The sequence below is a fragment of the Lathyrus oleraceus genome, chromosome 6, assembly GCF_024323335.1.
Source record: "Lathyrus oleraceus cultivar Zhongwan6 chromosome 6, CAAS_Psat_ZW6_1.0, whole genome shotgun sequence".
In the NCBI taxonomy this organism is placed as follows: Eukaryota; Viridiplantae; Streptophyta; class Magnoliopsida; order Fabales; family Fabaceae; genus Lathyrus; species Lathyrus oleraceus.
This window is the reverse complement of record NC_066584.1, coordinates 507,998,329-508,017,653: the sequence shown is the minus strand read 5'-3', so window position 1 is coordinate 508,017,653 and position 19,325 is coordinate 507,998,329. Positions and strand designations below refer to the sequence as shown.

The 19,325-nt window shown below is 39.3% G+C and overlaps 1 protein-coding gene across 2 annotated transcripts in view; it reads left to right on the top strand.

The window, feature by feature from the left end:
• LOC127091369 (GEM-like protein 4) overlaps window positions 1-18,980 on the top strand; it is a 40,337-nt gene extending 21,357 nt beyond the window's left edge. Inside the window, exons 1-3 of one of the 2 annotated variants that reach the window (XM_051029992.1) lie at window positions 17,325-17,995; window positions 18,079-18,362; window positions 18,477-18,980. In XM_051029992.1, the coding sequence (XP_050885949.1) occupies window positions 17,860-17,995; window positions 18,079-18,362; window positions 18,477-18,665 (609 nt within the window). In that variant the 5' untranslated portion in view covers window positions 17,325-17,859 and the 3' untranslated portion in view covers window positions 18,666-18,980. Of the gene's footprint in view, window positions 1-17,324; window positions 17,996-18,078; window positions 18,363-18,476 lie in introns of those variants that run through there. The other variant, XM_051029994.1, reaches the window with a different exon arrangement.
• Window positions 18,981-19,325: the final 345 nt, after the last annotated feature.

Here is a 19,325-nt window from a genome sequence, read left to right as displayed (position 1 = left end):
GTGCGGTTGGAGCATAAATTCCTTTACCTCCACCGGGAGGTTCAGGATCAACGATAACAACTTTCAGACCTTATGTGCCTCACTTTGGGACCATAGATCTTCTTTATGGAATGCCGTATTCCTTAATGTCAGGATATCAGTCAACATCAAGTGCAACATTGTTTTCATACAATGCTCAAAATACGAGTCCCTCCTTACAGAGATTAGCGCAAGGGGGAAATGCTCAGAATAGGAATAATACTCAGAATTGAACCATGTCGATGTCGAATACTTCAATAGCGGCGTTGAGGCAGCAAATGGATGATAGTAATCACAAGTTGGTTAATATGTTAACTAATCATATGGGTACAGTTTTTAATCCTGTGATACAGGAATATGCTGAAACAAATAGGCAGGTGGCTAATCAATTGACACGCTTGTGTAACTTCCTAGGGGCACCGGCTCGATAGATGGCACAAGTGGTTAGGCAAACCATTCCTGTTCAAGTAGAGATAGGGCCAGCAGAAGATGAGACAGTCCATGAGGGACAAATCCTTAGACCCCAACAAAATCAAGGCGTTGAGTCAGGAGTAGCAAGACGTAACCAGATGGTGTTAGTTAACCGACATCAGGATGCTGATCAAATTGTCAATCAACATCGGCAAGAAGACTTAGCAATGGAAAATAATTTGACAACTATTGTCGAAAGAATTATGGCTAGGAATGGTATGAGTGCCACATTGCAAAGGCCACTATATGCTTCCCCATTGGCTGAATTTATTCTCCAAACCGAGACACCTAGAGGAACGAAGGTGCCTAAATACACTAAGTTTGGGGGAGAATCTGGTGAGTCGACAATAGAACATATTGCCATATATTTAACCGAGTCGGAAGATTTGGCTCATAATGAGTGTTTGAGAGTAAAAAATTTCCCTTCTTCTTTGACTAAGGATGCTTTCACATGGTTCACTTCTTTGGCCCCAAATTCGATTGATTCGTGGACCAAGTTAGAAAAGAAGTTCCATGAACAGTTTTACGAAGGGCACTCCAAAATCAGTTTGGCAGAATTGTCTAGCATTAAGAGAAGGTTTGCTGAGAGTATTGACGATTATCTGAATAGATTTAGATCATTAAAGGTCAGGTGCTTTACGCAAGTACCGGAACATGAACTTGTTCAAATGGCTGCTGGGGGGTTAGATTATTCCATTAGGAAGAAAATAGACCCAACCTTTGTAAAGAGTATGTCACAATTGGCTGATAGAGTTCGACATCTCGAACGGCTAAGGTTAGAAAAGGTTAGACACAGTAAGGCTAAGAAGGAAAAAATAGCTTTCGTCGATTATGATGCGATAGATCCAATCTATGAGGCTGATTATGCCTCATCGACAGAATTAGAAATTGACGTGGCTGAGTTAAAGCCAGGATCTGCTTATGAGTGTCGGTTATTACTTCCTGCACAAGGGAAAAATCCTGTCGAAAACAATCCAAAATTCCCTTCAAAAACGTATACATTTGATGTGACAAAGTGTGAGGAAATTTTTGATTTGTTAGTTAAAGATGGTCAAATGGTGGTGCCACCTGGTACTAAAATACCACCATTAGAACAAAGACAGAAAAGAGGATTTTGTAAGTATCATAATTATCTTGGTCATAATACCTCTAATTGTTATCTTTTCAGGGATCTGGTTCAGAAAGCAATTCAAGAAGGCAGGCTGAAATTTGTTGGCCGCAAAATGAAGATCGACGCTGACCCTCTCCACCAGGAGGAAGCTCTATTCGTTGAGCCAGTCAAGATCAACATGGTCGAGATCTCTGAATACGATGAGGCTGACATGTTAGAGGAAACTGACGAAAGCCCAGATGTCGACATAGCTGAAGTCTATCCAAGGGCTGATGAAGACTTGGTAGATTTCCTGTATCGCTGGAAGAATAAGGGTTCACAAGTCTGCTTATGCCCTAGATGTAGCGTTGTCATCGACAAAGTTGCTGCTGAAAATTTCCAAAAGCTACAATTGGGAAAAAGCAAAGGAAGTGGGTTGAACAGAGCCCACCAGAATGAAAGAATCCCAAGGAAAGCTGTGAAAAATGCTCAAGCAAAACCTAGGAGCTTCGTACCATCGGCAAGTGCTCCTAGAGGCACCTGGATCAAGCCTCAGGGAAAACTAGAAACCCTACAAGGTGTTGCTGCTGCCAGAGGAGGTTTAGCAATCAACTACAGGCGTGAGTTCAAGTCTGAGAAAATGACTCATGTTTCTGAAAATTATTTGGGGAAGAACCCCATGTCCAGAACTCAATGAAGACGTTTTCAACGTCATGAGCAGGTTGAAAGAGAGGCTGCTAGGGAAATGGATGGAAAAGGCATGGCTAATGGGGTTGATTCTGGAAAGAGAGTTGTTGTGAGGGTCGACACTGCAGCTAAAGAACGGATCAGGGAGTATGTCTGTCGACCAAGTGAAAAATGTTCTGATTAGGTTACTGATGACTTCAATTCAGAATCAGAAGCAAGTTTGGATATCTTAGTCAGCGTGGTGTCAATTCTACCAGAAGAATACAATTGTGTTACTGAGGTAAAGGATTCGATAGACGAAGCCGATGCTGAAGAAATGGCGTTACATAAGCCAAGATGTTACTTTGTGCTGAATGATGGTTCTGTTGAGAGCCAAGAAGCAATTTTTGAGAAGCCCACAATGACTATGAAGAGTCATCTGAAACCTTTGTTGATTAGGGCTAAAGTGGAAGGTGTGACTATCAACAAAGTGTTGGTAGATTGTGGCGCTACTGTTAACATCATGTCACACCATATTTTGAAGAAAATTGGCAAGTATGATACTGATGTTAGATCCAACAACGTAGTCTTATCTGACTACGGGGGCAAAACAAAAAGCATCATGGGTGTGATCATGGTGAACGTCACTGTCGGCTCAATCACTAGGGCGAAATTGTTCATGGTAATAGATGCCAAGCCAAGTTACAATTTGCTAGTCGGCAGAGAATAGCTCCATGGTGTGGGAGCTGTACCATCTTCAGCACATCAGAGATTGGTAATTTGGAGAGAAGATGGAGTGGTCGAAAACATTGAAGCTGATCAAGGCTATTTCATGGCTAACGTGAACAATGTCGGCAAGAAGGAATTCGAGAGAAAGTTGGCTAACATTTGTCCTTGTTTACCAGCTGAGGATGTGTATTCTAATCTGAGTAAAGCTTTTGTTTCTCTAACTTTGCATGAAACTCATGGCTTCATTTGGGATGTGGAACGTTTAGAGGAACCACCTTATGCAGAAATCCGACCGACGGGCTGGGGGGATGTCACTGATGATGTCTGAGCTAGAAGCTCTAAAGAGGATTTCGGCATACGTTGCCGAGAACAAAATAAAATCGGCCCTAGAGGCTGAAGAAAACATGGTTGTCGAAGCCTATGTTTTAAAGAATGAAGATATTTTGGCTATTGAGCCAGAGCCTCCAGATAAGTCAGCTGTGACTAAAGGAAACGTCAACATGCAACGTTTAGACTGCATTTACTACGATGAACCTTTAGGGTTTGAAAAAGATCCAAAGGCGCCAGAAAAGATGTGACCACAAGACCCCTTAGAAGAAGTCAACCTTGGAGAAAATGGCGACAAGAGGCCAACATACATCAGCGCCAACATCGACAAAGAGTTAAAATCTAAGATGAAAATGTGCCGAAGACGGCGTTTCGATGCCCAGGAGCCTTAGGTGCATATGAGTGGGTTGTCATGCCATTCGGCCTGAAAAATGCCGGAGCGACATATCAGAGGGTAATGAACTCAGTGTTCCATGATTTTATTGAAGATTTCATGCAAATATACATTGATGATATCGTGATAAAATCAAATTGTCGACTTACTCATGTCGAACATCTCCGAAAGGCCTTTGTAAGGATGAGAAAATATGGATTGAAAATGAATCCATTAAAGTGTGCTTTTTGTGTGCAGGCGGGTGATTTCCTTGGCTTTGTGGTGCATAAAAAAGCTATTGAAGTAAACCAAAGCAAAACAAAAGCCATTATGGACGTCAAGCCTCCGTCGACCAAAAAGGAACTGCAATCTTTGTTGGGCAAGATAAATTTTCTTAGAAGATTTATATCCAATTTAAGTGGTAAAACTAAAGCTTTTTCACCACTCCTTCGACTGAAGAATGAGGATTTTAAGTGGCAAGAAGAGCACCAAGAGGCTTTCGACAAAATTAAAGAATATTTGACTAAGCCTTCAGTACTGGCCCCTCCTGTTAGGAATAAGCCAATGAGGTTGTATATTGCAGCTTCAGAATCGACTATAGGAAGTATGTTAGTCCAAGAGGATGGAAAAAGTGTCGAAAGACCTGTGTATTACCTTAGTTGAATGCTTAATGATCCTGAAACTAGGTATAGTGATATAGAGAAACTATGTCTATGCCTGTATTTTTCTTGTATGAAACTAAAACAATATATTAAGCCCGTTGATGTGTATGTATCTTCTCACTTTGATATTATTAAGCACATGTTGTCTAAACCAATTTTGCATAGTCGAATTGGTAAATGGGCTTTGGCGTTAACTGAGTATTCTCTGACGTACGTGCCCTTAAAAGCGATGAAAGGGCAAGTGGTGGCAGATTTCCTTGTCGATCATTCAATGGTCGAAATGGCTCAAAATTATGTAGACATAGTACCATGGAGATTGTACTTCGACGGTTTAAGACATAAGAACGGATCTGGGATTGGGGGAGTCATAATCTCTCCAGATGGAATTCCAGCAGAGTTCAAATACAGAATTGAAGGAGTATGCACAAACAATGAAGCAGAATATGAATCTTTGATCACATGACTTGAACTTCTATTGGAATTGGGGGCAAGGAATGTCGAAATTATGGGAGACTCTGAGTTAGTAATTAAACAGGTATCAAAAGAATACAGGTGTGTCAAAGAAAATTTAATCATGTATTTTGTGATTACCATCCGACTACTCAAGAGGTTTGAGCAAGTAAGCCTCCAACATATACCCCGGAAAGAGAATCAGAGAGCAAACGATTTGGCACAGGAGGCTTCAGGGTATAAAGCGTCGAAAGACCAGAATGAAGAAGAGGTTCAAGTAAGAGAAAAGGTACGAGCGACATTGTTATCACCATCAGATTTGTCGATTATAAAGTTAGGAGTTGTAGATAGATATCATTTTGAAATTCTGACCGTCGACAACGGGGGAGAAAATGATTGGCGCAAGCTGTTAGTCGATTATTTACGTAATCCTATAGGGTCGACAGATAGAAAGGTAAAATATAGGGCCCTCGGCTATGTCCTGGTGAATGATGAATTGTTCAAAAAGACAGCTGAAGGAGTTTTGCTAAAGTGCCTTGGAGAAAGTGAGGCATATGTGGCTGTGTCGAGTGTACATAGTGGAGCGTGTGGGGCGCATCAAGCGGGACTGAAGATGAAATGGCTTTTGATGCGCTCAGGAGTTTATTGGCCTTCAATGTTGAAAGATTGCATTGAATTTGCTAAAAGTTGTCATGAATGCCAATTGCATGGGGGCATACAGCATGTGCCTGCAAGCGAGTTGCATACAATTGTGAAGCCCTGACCTTTTCGAGGGTGGGCATTGGATGTGATTGGAGAAATAAAACCAGCTTCGTCGAAACAGCAAAGGTATGTTTTGGTCGGTATCGACTATTTCACAAAATGGGTCGAAGTCGTAGCATTGACAAATGTGGATCAAGAGGTTGTGATAGACTTTGTCCAAAGTCACATCATATGTAGATTTGGTATCCCAGAAACAATTACAACCGACCAAGGGTCAGTTTTTACTGGTCGAAAGATGCAAGGTTTTACAAAAGAGATTGGAATCAAATTACTGACTTCTACCCCATATTACGCACAGGCAAATGGCCAAGTCGAAGCGGCCAATAAAGTGATCATTATCCTAATAAAGAAACATGTAGGCAAGAAGCTAAGAAGTTGGCATAAGACGTTAGATAAAGCTTTGTGGGCATGTCGAACATCGCCAAAAGAAGCAACCGGAACAACTCCATTTCGACTGGTATATGGGCATGATGCAGTGTTACCAGTAGAGATTCAGGTTCATGCAGTCAGAATCTAGAGGCAACATGAAATACCTTCTGAAGATTATTGGAGCATGATGGCAGACGAACTGGTCGAGTTAGATGAGGAAAGAATGTTAGCCTTGGATTCATTACAAAGGCAGAAAGAAAAATTCGCTAGAGCCTACAATAAGAAGGTGAAGGGCAAAATATTTGCTGTCAACGATTTAGTTTGGAGAGTGATCTTGCCTATGGATAAAAATGACAGAGTCTTGGGCAAATGGTCCCCAAATTGGGAAGAACCGTGTAAGGTTATTTCGACTGGTATATGGGCACGATGCAGTGTTACCAGTAGAGATTCAGGTTCATGCAGTCAGAATCCAGAGGCAACATGAAATACCTTCTGAAGATTATTGGAGCATGATGGCAGACGAACTGGTCGAGTTAGATGAGGAAAGAATGTTAGCCTTGGATTCATTACAAAGGCAGAAAGAAAAAGTCGCTAGAGCCTACAATAAGAAGGTGAAGAGCAAAATGTTTGCTGTCAACGATTTAGTTTGGAGAGTGATCTTGCCTATGGATAAAAATGACAGAGTCTTGGGAAAATGGTCCCCAAATTGGGAAGGACCGTGTAAGATTTTGCAGGTTTTTTCTAATAACGCCTACGAGGTCGAAGAGTTCGCACCAGATAGACGAATCTTGAGGGTAAATGGAAAATACTTGAAAAAGTATAGGCCTCTCCTTCAAGAGGTCAAGATTTCGACAGGCTAAATGGCTGTCGAATAAATTAGGTTGGAGAAAACTATGTTTGAAACCAGCTACAAAAGCACAAAAAATTAAACATACACAGTGCTGGGAAATAAAGTAGTGGCATAAAAGTTGGCAAAAGCCATTGTTCAAATATTACATCAAAAATAAAAACGGCTAAAATTTGCCGAATCTAGACTGAAATGATTGAAGCTCAAGATTGTAGTGCAGAGGTTGAGGTTCAAAGTTGTCGGCCTGGACCCTAAGCTGTTCAAGTTTCTTTTCAACGTTGGAAAGTTCTTCAGCTACGGCCAAGGCATCTGTGGTGGTTTGCTCGACAGTATCTTGAGCCGGCTTCACAACCTTGTCGACAATGCGGGATTCTTCCTCAGTAATTGACCCCGATTCACTGTCCAGAGCAGCATTTTGACGCCGAAGGTCATCAATTTGGAGGCGTATCTCAACAGCTCTTGTTTGTTTGGAGGCCAATTCCTTCTTCTTCTTCTCAATCATTCCCAGCATTTTGGTGACTTCTTCATCGGATTTTATCACCAGCTCCCATTTCTCCTTCACAAAGGCCTCTGTAGTTACAATCTGGTGTTCATTTTCCCTAACGTTGTCGAGATGACGCAGCATGGGAACCAGAAGTTTTTCAAATGTGGCCATCACACACTTAGCATACTCAGAAAGGTGAAGCACCTTGAGTTGGGCAAGCACATGCAAGAGTTCTAGGCCGACAGTAGGTTCACTCAGAAGCACATGGGATAGATCCGGATTCAAGGCATAGAAACGAACCCTGTCCATCAGAGCTTTGACTTTTGTCGCTTCAGGACCCATCTTCTCAGAATGGAGTTGGTGAAACTGCTCAAAATCTAAAGAAGCATCACGTGATCTTACTAGGCTACAAAGCCTAGCAATTGCTTCTAGAGCAGAAGGCTTTATTGCCAGCGCCTGGGAAGATGAAGGGGAAGTAGTTGGTAGAGGAGCAGTTTGAGGAAGCTGGATTTTTGTGATGCCAACATTTCCTTGTCCCCTTGAATCCTGCAAAGTCAAGAAAGCTGAAGAAAGACTAGAATCAGAACTAGTCGAACTGGAATCCGTGTGGGTGGCAGGGCTAGTGACTGAACCAGAATCACTATCACTAGTCTGGATAGGGGAGTCAGTGAACTCACCAGCATTGTCGACAGAGGTTGCTTGGTGAGATGGAGAAGAAGTTGTCGACAGGGGAGTATAGTCAACAACATGGTGAGGTTGCTCACTAGAAGCATCAGCCTGTTTTAGAGCAAAAGAATGTTTGTAAGAAAAGTCCAGCAATTTAGGAAAAAGATAGTAAAACAAGTGATTACCTGTGTCGGTGTAGGAAGAACAATGTCCGGATTCCCTTCCTCCAAGATAGCAGCAGCAGGGATGTTAGTCGGCTTCGAAGTCCCCACAGCTGGATCAGGGACCTTATTGAGGATAGACGTGTCGACCACAATGGTGTCAGCGTCTAGAGAAGAAGGAGCCTCTGTAGTGAGCACTTTGTGTTATTTTTTTCTTTTTTGCTTCACCACCCTTAGAGGGAGAATCATGCTTCTTCCTTTTATGGCCCTGGTGGCCTTTGGATTTGTGGGATTGTTGAGGAGATGGTTGAGTCGGCTGAAGACAGGAAGAGAGGTTATAAGCAGATATTCTAGTCAGAAGATCGGACAAGCCGACAAGAAATACCTCAGGTCCTGTGGAAGCAGAACGCTTATGTTTTTTGGATTTCTTGGACTGAGGAGAAGGGACAGGTAGATCTGTCGAACGTGGTTGACCCTGCGCATAGGTAAAAGGTTAGAGGCCATGTATTGTTTTTCTTAGAGAAATCACAGGGTTGAATGAGATTGCTACATATAGTTGCATACCGAAGAACTGGATTTTTTCAAAACTTGGGAAATGGGTTGCTCATCATCATCAGAGGACTTCTCAGGAGTAGCCTGCAAGAGTGGAAATGCCAGTTAAGAATATATATCAAAGTAAGAGAAAACGACAAATCAGCCAGATTTGAACCTGAGTCTTTTCTGTCGAAATGATAGGTTCATCGACAGAAGCGTGATCCACAGGGTCTATGGGGATTGCTGTAAAGAAAACATGGAAAATCAAGTAAGCGACAGAATCCAAATAAAAAGAGGTGTCAGCTTTCCAGAAAAGTGTTACCAATTTGTGTGGTATCGCACACTCTAATATATTGAGGATCAATATGAATTGGCCCTGAGTAGTTGGGTAGATAATGCTTCGTCGATACCACTATGTCGGCCTTTTTCTTATAAGCATTTTGCACGTCTGAAAAGGGACAATAATACCAATCTGGAATTGAAGAGTCGAAGGCCAAAGCCAATGGGCTAGATGGCAAAGGAGGGAATCTGATGTTTCCGAAATGAAGGGCGTAAAGATACTTGTCTTTCGCGTAACCAGAGATTTTAAGCTTTGGGATCTTGTCGGTTACCTTCTCCTTTAATTCGGCAGCGGCCTCAGAAATGGTCCGACGAAGATTATCAGGTCGATACACAACTCGAAAATATTTCTGGAAAGCTTGAATTTGTTTGATATGGAGAGCCTTACACTTGGTCGATTTCGCCTGCAAATGGACAAGAGCTTGAGTTAGTTCAGATAATTTGGCCTCAGGAGCGCCAACGTAAGCAGAAAAATATGATTGCCACCAATCATCAAATTTTTTGGTACAGAGGAAGGCTGGTTGAAACGGGATAGAATGGAGCCTTGGTCGTTTTGCCCAAAGGACCTCAACATCTTCTTTGACCATATTCCAGGGCTTATCACAAAGGATGTTTGTGAGTATGTCGAGAGAAGGAAACAGGGACTTGGGAACAAACTGACAAAGTCCAAATTGTCTGGCTACCAAGTTGGGTTGGTAAGCAACTAGTCCAGGGTTGACACCGGATAGTACAGCCGATAGAAACTGGGGGACCAGAAAGCGTCTCCAGATAACAAAAGTTTCATTCTTGTGTTCATCTTCAGTCGGAGGGAAAGCCTTGGTGAGCCATTCAGGACCTTCAATTCGACTACTGAAAGGAGCCATAGAGGGGTGAAAGTCGACACGAGTTAACATGATGTCAAACAAAAGGCGAAACACCTTGACATCAGGAAAGGTTTTGTCGATGGGGGTCAAAGGGATCAGTCACTTCCAAAGAAGGTGTTGCTCTTCTAGGGGACACGCGACCCTTCTCATCCCATGAGACGTTATATCTTTAGAAAAAGTGGCGTTGAGCCACAATTGTAGGAACCAGAAAGGACCGTGAGCCAAGACATTCTTCTTTTTTGAGTTCTCAGGGTCAAGGAGTTTGATTTGGCAGACGACCTCAGTTAAAGAATCGTAAAGAGATGCCAGTATTAATTGGCCAAGAGCAATGTCACGCTCTTGGTGTAACTGAGTCGCCAGGAGAGCAAAGTGTTTAGCTATCTGCATTGATCTAGAGCAAAACACAAAGCGAGACAACCAAAGAGTTAGAAAGGCTACATGTTCTTTAGTGGTTACAGGGCCCGAAGAGGTAGCATGATGATCAATGAAGTTATTGTATGTCAGTTTGCGAGAATCACCAACGTCAAACCTTAGAGAGACTGGTGCTACAGCTTCGCAGTCGAAGACTTCGCCGGTCGGTTTTAGGCCTGTAATGGCAGCAATATCTAAAAGCGTCGGCGTAATCATGCCACACTTTGTATGAAAGGAGTTGGTCGAACTTTCCCAGAATTGGAGGGCAGCCAGCAACATGCCACAGGATTGAGGGGGGGCCACAGCGGGCAATATACAAAAGGGTATATATACCTATTCGTTTCCAGTGGTCGATTTTCTCTGCCTCTAAACGATCCATCCAAGCGCAAAACTTAGGACAGTTCTTGGGAGGAGCAGTTCTAAAACTCCTTTCGACATAATGGAGGGAGAAAGGTTTTTGAGAAGAAACTAGTGGTTTAGAAAGATGACTGGTAGGGAAAAGGAATTTTTCTTAGTTATCTCAGGTTGACGATTCTCTGGGAGTGGACCTAAGAATGCTAGAGGTTTGTCAGATAGGGAGAAAGGGATTAATACTTGAGAATGCCAGATTTTGGCTTTTTCTTCAGCGAAAGGAGGTTCAGGAACATATTCCTTGCCATCAATGGTGAGTAGTTGCATGAGCTTCGCAGCGGAGGGGAGTGTTTTGTTTTTGCTTGAGCTGGCCATGGAAGAAGTTGAAGGTTTGAAGAAGAAAGGAGTTTTGTTCGTTTTCGTTTACTGAAGCAGAGGGAAAAGATGAAGAGCGAAAAAAGGAAAGAAGAAGAAGAAACATGGGTTTTATAAGAGTTTAAACCCTAGGAAAAGGAAAAATGGAAGTTTGATTTTCTTTTTTCTGATATATGTACCCATGTTCCCACATCTGCAGACACGTGGAGGCGAATGGGCAATCGTGGATGGAGACACGTTTCTGTCATAAAGACGTGAAGTGATGGAGACGTGATTTTGTGAGTCTCGGGAGAAAAAGGAGATGTTTGTCATGATAAGATGACGTCAGCAGCGTGGGACAAACAGTTGCACCACCAAGTAGAAGTGGAAACGGTAAAGAGCAATTCGACATCTCAAAGATGCCATTATCTCATAAAAAGTCGACATTCGGAAATGGCATCTCTGGGGGGCATTTTGTTACCACAAGAAATTAGTGAGGCATGTTGAAGGCGTAATTAATGAAAACGCCTTATGGATTTAAGGATTATACCTCACCAAGGGGATGTTTGAAAGAAAAGCTGAGTCCAAGATAAGCAAGAGCTGGGAAAACCACAGGTTACTAGAAGATGAAATTCACGGAAGAAGCAAGTTGGGTCGAAATCCGTTCTGTCGACTAAACCAGAGATTAGGACTTAAGAAGTTCTTGATTGTATCGGACACATAGGGGATGGTGTCGACATCAGTACCTGAGCGGGATAAGTTTGAAATTCAAAATGACTAGCGGTTACAAGGAGAACGAGCGCCAAATATACAGAGCAGTTTTTAGATCGTGTAGCACGACGTCTATCTACAAACAGTTATTTTTGGGGTAGTTTTGCCTGTAGACAGTCTCTTTAGTTCATTATAAATAGGGGATCCCACAGAGGACTCCGGGGTGTTCACTTTGTACCAAAATCACTTGTAAAAAACTTCACATTCCCAGCGCGAGGAAGCAAGAGTTTTCAAGAGTGCTATGTATGTGAATCACCACATTTACTTCAATGCAACTTCCTTATTTTTCAATTGTTCTTGTTGAACACTTTATTTTAATTTCTTTTACGTTTGAATTATCCTTTTATGTTGTCGTCTATGCTGTCGACACTAATTCTATTACGATAATAGAATTCACCAAAAGCGTGCTCGTTGTGTATGTCTTTTGAATGTTATAGTGTTGTCCGTCACGAGTCACCCATAGTCTATAGCATCATCATTTCGTGTGGAAAACCTTTTCTTGTTCAATATTTTGTCAGAAGCCGTTTCTCACAAAGTTAATAGTCCGTCGAATTGAACGAGTTACCCTGTTACATTAGCACATGTCTTAGGATCAACTGGTCGATCCTGCAAGTAACCCTTAGTTTTAAGGCTTAGGGAGGACCAGCGATTGTTTACCAATTTTCACAGTAAACAGTTGGACCTAGGGAAATTGTTCTACTTACACTAGTTGAATAGGGATAGGAGATCCTGAGTAGTGGCATATGGAATTAACGTTCTATACATCGTCTAACTCTGCTTACGTTGGTGGACTAGGGATAGAAAACTCTGAGTAGTGGTTAGTGAGTTATTTCGTGGGGGGGCTGCCTATAATGGTTTTATTAATTCGTCGTGAAATTATAAGGATAAGACCATTCATACAAGGTATCATACATTAACAATAGAGGATAAGGGGATTCTAATGCACATCCTAACTGTATTTATTACTTCTGTTTCAAACTTGTTATTTGTTTTTCGTATAAGAACCCGGAAACTCCCATGTACTGTTTTTCCTTTACATTGCATAATTGTTTACTTGTTCGAACACGGTCTTTGTGGGTTCGATCTTTTTATTACTGCGACATTATTGGTACACTTGCCGAGAAGTCATCAATCACCATTAGTCATGCAAATTTCATTCTGATAATAGTGAAATGTTTGTTGGTTTAAAGCACACCCTATATGTTTTAAAAAAAGGGTTAATGTTATAATATATAATTAAATAAGATATAATGTTAGCAAATAGATAGATACTTACCCATGTTAATAACTTTTTTTCTGTGGTTTCTGTCCTTGATTTCTCTCATGAAATTTTGCACAATGTGTCCGATACAGTAGACATGCATAAATGGCATACTATGCCAACCATTATCTAGATTATTGTATGCACTTTCAATTGATGCATGCATGTCTGAAATCAAGCATAGGTCGGGTTGAGGAGCAACATGCCTTCTCAAGTTCTGTATAAAGAACCCCCAACCTTCAGTCGTCTCACCTTCCACAAGGGCAAAAGCAACTAAGAAAGTATTATTATTATCATCTTGTGTTACCGTCATAAGTAGTGTCCCTTTGTACTTATCATATAACCAGGTTCCATCAATTTGAAGTATAGACTTGCAATATGCAAAGCCTCTTATGCATGGTCGAATGCCCAGAATAGCCGATGGAAGATGTGTTTCCCTTCAACAATAATGTCGTCATTTGTATATAAGGGTTGTGTTTCCATTTCTACCATTGTACCGGGAACAAATTTTTTAAGTGCTAACAAGTAATGTGGAAGTTCTTTGTATGAATTCTCCCAGTTACCATACACCTATTCAATTGCTTTATTCCTTGCAATCCATGTTTTCCTATATGACAAAGTGAATTTGTATTCAGAAACAATTTTACTGATACAAACACTCACCTTGATTGAAGGATTATTGTCTACAAAAGGCATTAAATGTTGACACATTATGTGAGAGCTAAGTTTACGATGATCCTAATTAAAGATATTTGTTGAAAAACTATGTGGGGGTTCATAATTCCTATCTCACATAAGTCATTTCTTTTTCTATAGGACGCCAATAGACGAAACTTGCACATATTATTTTTACAACATATTATATATCACTTCTTATCAGAATTTTTCACCTTAAAATCCACATAGTGTTTCATGTGATATTTCTTTATGGAAAGCATACAACCAGCTTTATTTTTAAATTGGTTACCCACATCTATGTCACCCTCCGTCGGAAGACGAGGAATGCATGGACATTCAAAGGATGATTGATTTGCACTTAAGCATTTGTTTGTCATATGGGCAGATGGGCAGAATACATTCCCAACGGGAATGTGTTGTTCATTGTCATCAACTTCTTCTGGATCAACATGGTCGCCTTCTTCAAATAAAGTAGTATAATAATGGTCAACTTGTGCCTCACTTTCTTCTTCAACGTCTTCTTCTTCAATATATTCGTTTGGATTTATATTTGGTAAATCTTTTGATGCATTGATTATCTGTGATATTTGGGTTTGTTGACATTGTTAAAATCTTATATATAAATCAATGCAATGAAACCCATAAAATTCATGATTCACGAACATCGTTTCAACATCTTCGTCGTTGCAAACCTTCAATGGAACAAATTTAAATTGATTGTTCCCAAAATGAACAGCATTCCTATAACTAATTTGTGAAACAAATCTAGATTGAATCTTCATCTCTATCCTTTCTTTCAAATGTTAGAATGATGACCTTCTACTAATCGTGAAATGACAACTTTCAGTATTTTCAAAGATCAAGCCCACTTCATCAGATGAAATAACATTTCCTGTATGATGGGCATTAACCATATTTTGTTGAGCGTGAGACATGGTATAACAATTTTTTATGAAATTAATGCACACAAATGTTATGAAAATATTTTGAGTTGGTGTAAAGTTATTTGAGAAAATGATACTTATAAAAGGATAGCTTTTTTTGTCTTTATTCACACTATTTCGCATGCTGGTCAAATGGTCAAATGGTTAAAAATATCAATTATACAGTGTCGCCCATTATTTGACCGGATGTCAGTGGAATTCAACTCTGCCGCCCAATGCATGTCTGGTCAACATACATGTTGCGGAATGCATTAACACGATGTCGCCCATAGTAGGACTGACTGGCAGTCAAAAAAGTAACTTTGCCGCCCATTACAGGACTAGTTGTCAATGGAATTCAACGCTGCCGCCCATTGAACTATCGAACACGAATCTTCTGCATGCATGTAGAGATTCTCATGTACAAGCATGCATGTATACGCACCAACACCATTCATATAATATTAAATTTTTCTACCAACAATTATCTCAACCACTTCATAAATTTTTCTATAAATTTCTTCTTCTACTATAATATAAACATGCACAATTATTCTACTACTCTTACCATATAACATTATTTCTACTACAAAACATGTCTCTGTTAACGTATGGAGAAGACCATCGAGGGGCACCAACAAATATTATTGCATATGTAAGTGTTTGCTTCTAATATGTCTTTGTTTTTTATGTATATGTCTTTATTTCTAATATTGCTTCTAATATGTATTTCATTCAATTTTTCTTTTTAGAATGAACGAAATTTCAAATCACGTTCACATTCATACGTCGAGGTCGGCGAGATGATCTGTCCATATTTGATACAAGCAGACTTTGGTCACGTTATAAATATAACTTCATACGACATTAATATAAAATTTATTCTCGCCTTATGCGAAAGATAGAGACCGGAAATCCACACATTTCATCTTCCAATCGGTGAATGCACAGTCACTATGGAGGATGTACAGATGTTTTTAGGTGTGCATGTGAATGGTTTAACAATAGTTAGACGCACAAATGTGGAATATGAGAGAATTCTAGAACTATTGGGGGTGCCTTTGGAGGACAGTGATAGAAAAGGGCAAAAAATTAAAATTAAATGGCTAACAAACCATTACAATGCTTTGAAATTAGACGAGAATTCCCCCGAGGAAGTGAAACTTTGGAAAACTAGAATGTATATTTTATTGCTTTTTACAGACTTATCATTTCTTGATACTGATGGTAACATTATACATCTTCAATTTTTACCATTATTAGCAAACGTAAATAAAATAGGTAGATATAGTTGCGACACTGATATTTTATCGCATCTATACAGAAATTTGTACAGATGCGCTAAAAAATATGCATAATTTTGTTAGTTGTGGAGTTTTACTTCAAGCTTGGGGTTGGTCTAGAATGCCAAGACTGTCACCAACAAATCTCAATCCATTCCAGTTTCCATATGCGATCAAGTACGTATAAAAAAAATATTTTTTAGATATGTTTTTTTGAGGTATTTTTTAATAACTATTTCTTTTTTAAGTGGTCCGCATATGGGATGAATTACGGAAGAAAAAAAACCTCATCATTATGCTCTTGGATATCGGACGTTCTTCGATCATTTTGAGGTGGATAATGTATTATCTTCAAGACTTATACTACTAATATTTAAAGCTTATTTATATTTTTTTCAATTAATCCTTTTTACTACTACGTAACAGTTTCTATGGAGGCCCTATCTTGGACTTGAAGATGAGGATCCAACTGAAAGTGACATGTGGAATTCAATAATACTTTTAATATGTTTCACTTATGTTGAAATGCATCATTCAGATAGGGTTAAACTCCAATTCGGGATTTAAAAAGAAATTTTGGGCCCACCTAGATGCATGGAGGAGTACTACCAAAGTCAGACGTCAGACCAATGGAAATTTCAAAATTGGAAAGAGCATTATAGACATGAGAGTCAACAATTGCAAAATCGCCGCAACACTATCTTACAAGGAGATTCATGCCCAACGAATGTAAACCTAGTAGGGAATACATGGATTGGTATAGATTTGTGTCCAATTTGCATCTATCACAAAATTGATACCTGTTTGATCCTCGTAACAAATCCACATCTTCAAACTTCCAACACACCTGACTATCAACCAACACTTACACCAAACAGCAAACATGTAACATCCAACAACCTACATGTAGCACCCAACAACCTTTCAACCCAACATAAAAACCTTATACCCCTAGACAACACTACCATCAACAATACTCATCATTTAACTCAACCCCCTATAACACTCAATAACAAAACCAACAATAAAACTCAAATTTTACTCCCTCAGCATCATACACCCAACCACAAACACCATTCATCACCCACTATAACCAATACTCATTTTCACAACCTATCCCACAAGAACACAACTACCAAACACCCCAACCACAAATACATTTTTACCACTCACAAATCTTCATCCTAAATTCTTCTCAAGAGGAAATGCATGATGTTTTTTGCATGCTAACTTTCTTAAATGGTAACTTTTCTAATTTCTCTAGAGGAAAGATAGAAAAAAAGGTAAGTCCGCTGTCAGCACAACATGTTAATAGCCGGCCTGACGCCAGATTTCAGTTTCCAATCTATTTTCAATATTGCCTTGTCAGCAAGCTCAGTTTATGACACAATGTTTATGGTCCTCCCAGTTTCTTAATATTAAGGTTATTCCAAATTAAGTAACATTACAGTGGTCATCATATCTATTCTATTCTTCCTTTCACCCTTTAACTACCACTTCTGTTTCATTATAAATTCATTCATCTGCACATAATAAGCATTAAAACCCAATTGGTGAAAAAGTTATTAGGCTCAATCACTAATTAGGTCAATCAAATGTTATTTTCCATGTGGGGGCATTGGGATGATGTAGGAATGATTTGGCTATTTTCTTTTCACCTAAACATTCAACTTCTTTTTCCCATCTACCTGATTGTATAGCATCACAAAGGCTTTATTCCAGCTCAGAAACCTTTCATCACTCCATTTTATTACCATTTCTAAAAGAAATAAACTTCTTTTTCTGTAGACAACTAAACATGCAATCTTCAACTTTTTTATTTCTTTTTTTCCTTTAGTCTTCATGATCATCCCTAGCTGACTCATCCTACAAAAGCTCAGTTGTTTCCTTTTAACCATATATATATATACTCATTTTGAATACATTCATTCATCAACCAAATTCCTACACCTCTTCAACTTTTTTTACAACCTAGAAACAAAATCCTCAAAGGCAAGAACAAGATATAACACTAAAATGAATACTTCATTTCTTCATGAGCTACTTAATGGGATCTCTATCAGCTCAACATATCCGGCTGGGAAGTCCTCAAAGAGATTCTTGCCCGATTCTTCTGGAAAATACTGCAAGTCTATCACAAAGTCAAAGAAAGGTAGGACACATCTTCATTACCAAATATGTATTTCATCAATCAAATTTAATTTTATTGATCATGCTCCTTTTTCTTTTTGACAGGTAAGTTAAATTCAGTTCTGACTAAGATGACAGATACTGTAAAAGGGAAACTGAGGCTGGGAGCAAGAATTCTTCGGGTTGGCGGAGTAGAGAAAGTGTTTATGCAACTCTTTAGTGTTACAGATGGAGAGAAGCTATTGAAAGCATCACAGTGTTACTTATCAACCACATCAGGTCCTATAGCTGGCCTCCTCTTCATATCCACTCACAAAGTTGCTTTTTGCAGTGAGAAATCCATCAAGATCGCTTCCCCAAAAGGAGAATTCATTAGAGTCCAATATAAGGTGATATTCTTACCTTTTGTAATGTCCATGTTAATGCTCTCAATTTCGTTTACCTTTTCTTCACACTTTGTAAGTATGTAACCTTAATTAACCTTAATTTGCTTACTATTTCAGGTCTGTATTCCACATGAAAAGATAGAGCATGTCAACCAAAGTCAAAATAGGAAGAAACCTTCAGAAAAGTACATAGAAATAGTCACCGTAGATGATTTCGACTTCTGGTTTATGGGTTTTTTTAATTACCAGAAAGCTTTAAGATATCTCCAACAGGCTATCTATGAATCTCAAAGAGAAAAGTTGTAGAAATAGTCAAATCATTTATCCTACTGCTTCATCAATTATTTTTTGAAGTTGCAGAGGTTCCAAATATATACAAATATTTTACAAAAGCTACTTGTTTCTTAAACTCTTGGTTCCATGATCTAACAGATGTTTCAGTCTATACATAAAAGGGTGGCAACAAATATGTTTTAATGCTTATTTTAGTTAGCATTAAGTTCTTTTACATAGATCATTAACATCTGTCTTTCTTTCAAGAGAACAGCATATGATCTCCACTTTTCATACTGAATTTTCACTATCCAATAATAAAGACTGCAAATCTTATCTTAGAAAAAACGCATTAAGGATTTGATAAATTATGTATATGTTTTTATTTAATAGCAAATGGTCCCTCTATTTTATTTGATTTCTTAATTTTATAACTGAACTTTTAGGTTGGTCTGGCATGAAAAAGCTAACGTGCCAACTTATAATGAAGAATGAGAGACTAAATAATGTTTAAGAAAAAGTTTGTCCGGATAAGAGAAAGCCTACCTTCCAACTACAATGCTGAATGGCACACTAAACAATATTTAAAGAAAAAATTAAAATTGTTTTTTATTGAAAAGAGAAACAGCTCAACACCAAAGGCCCAATTTAGGATACCCTTGTATGAAGGGTGATGAACACGTAGACCTTCGT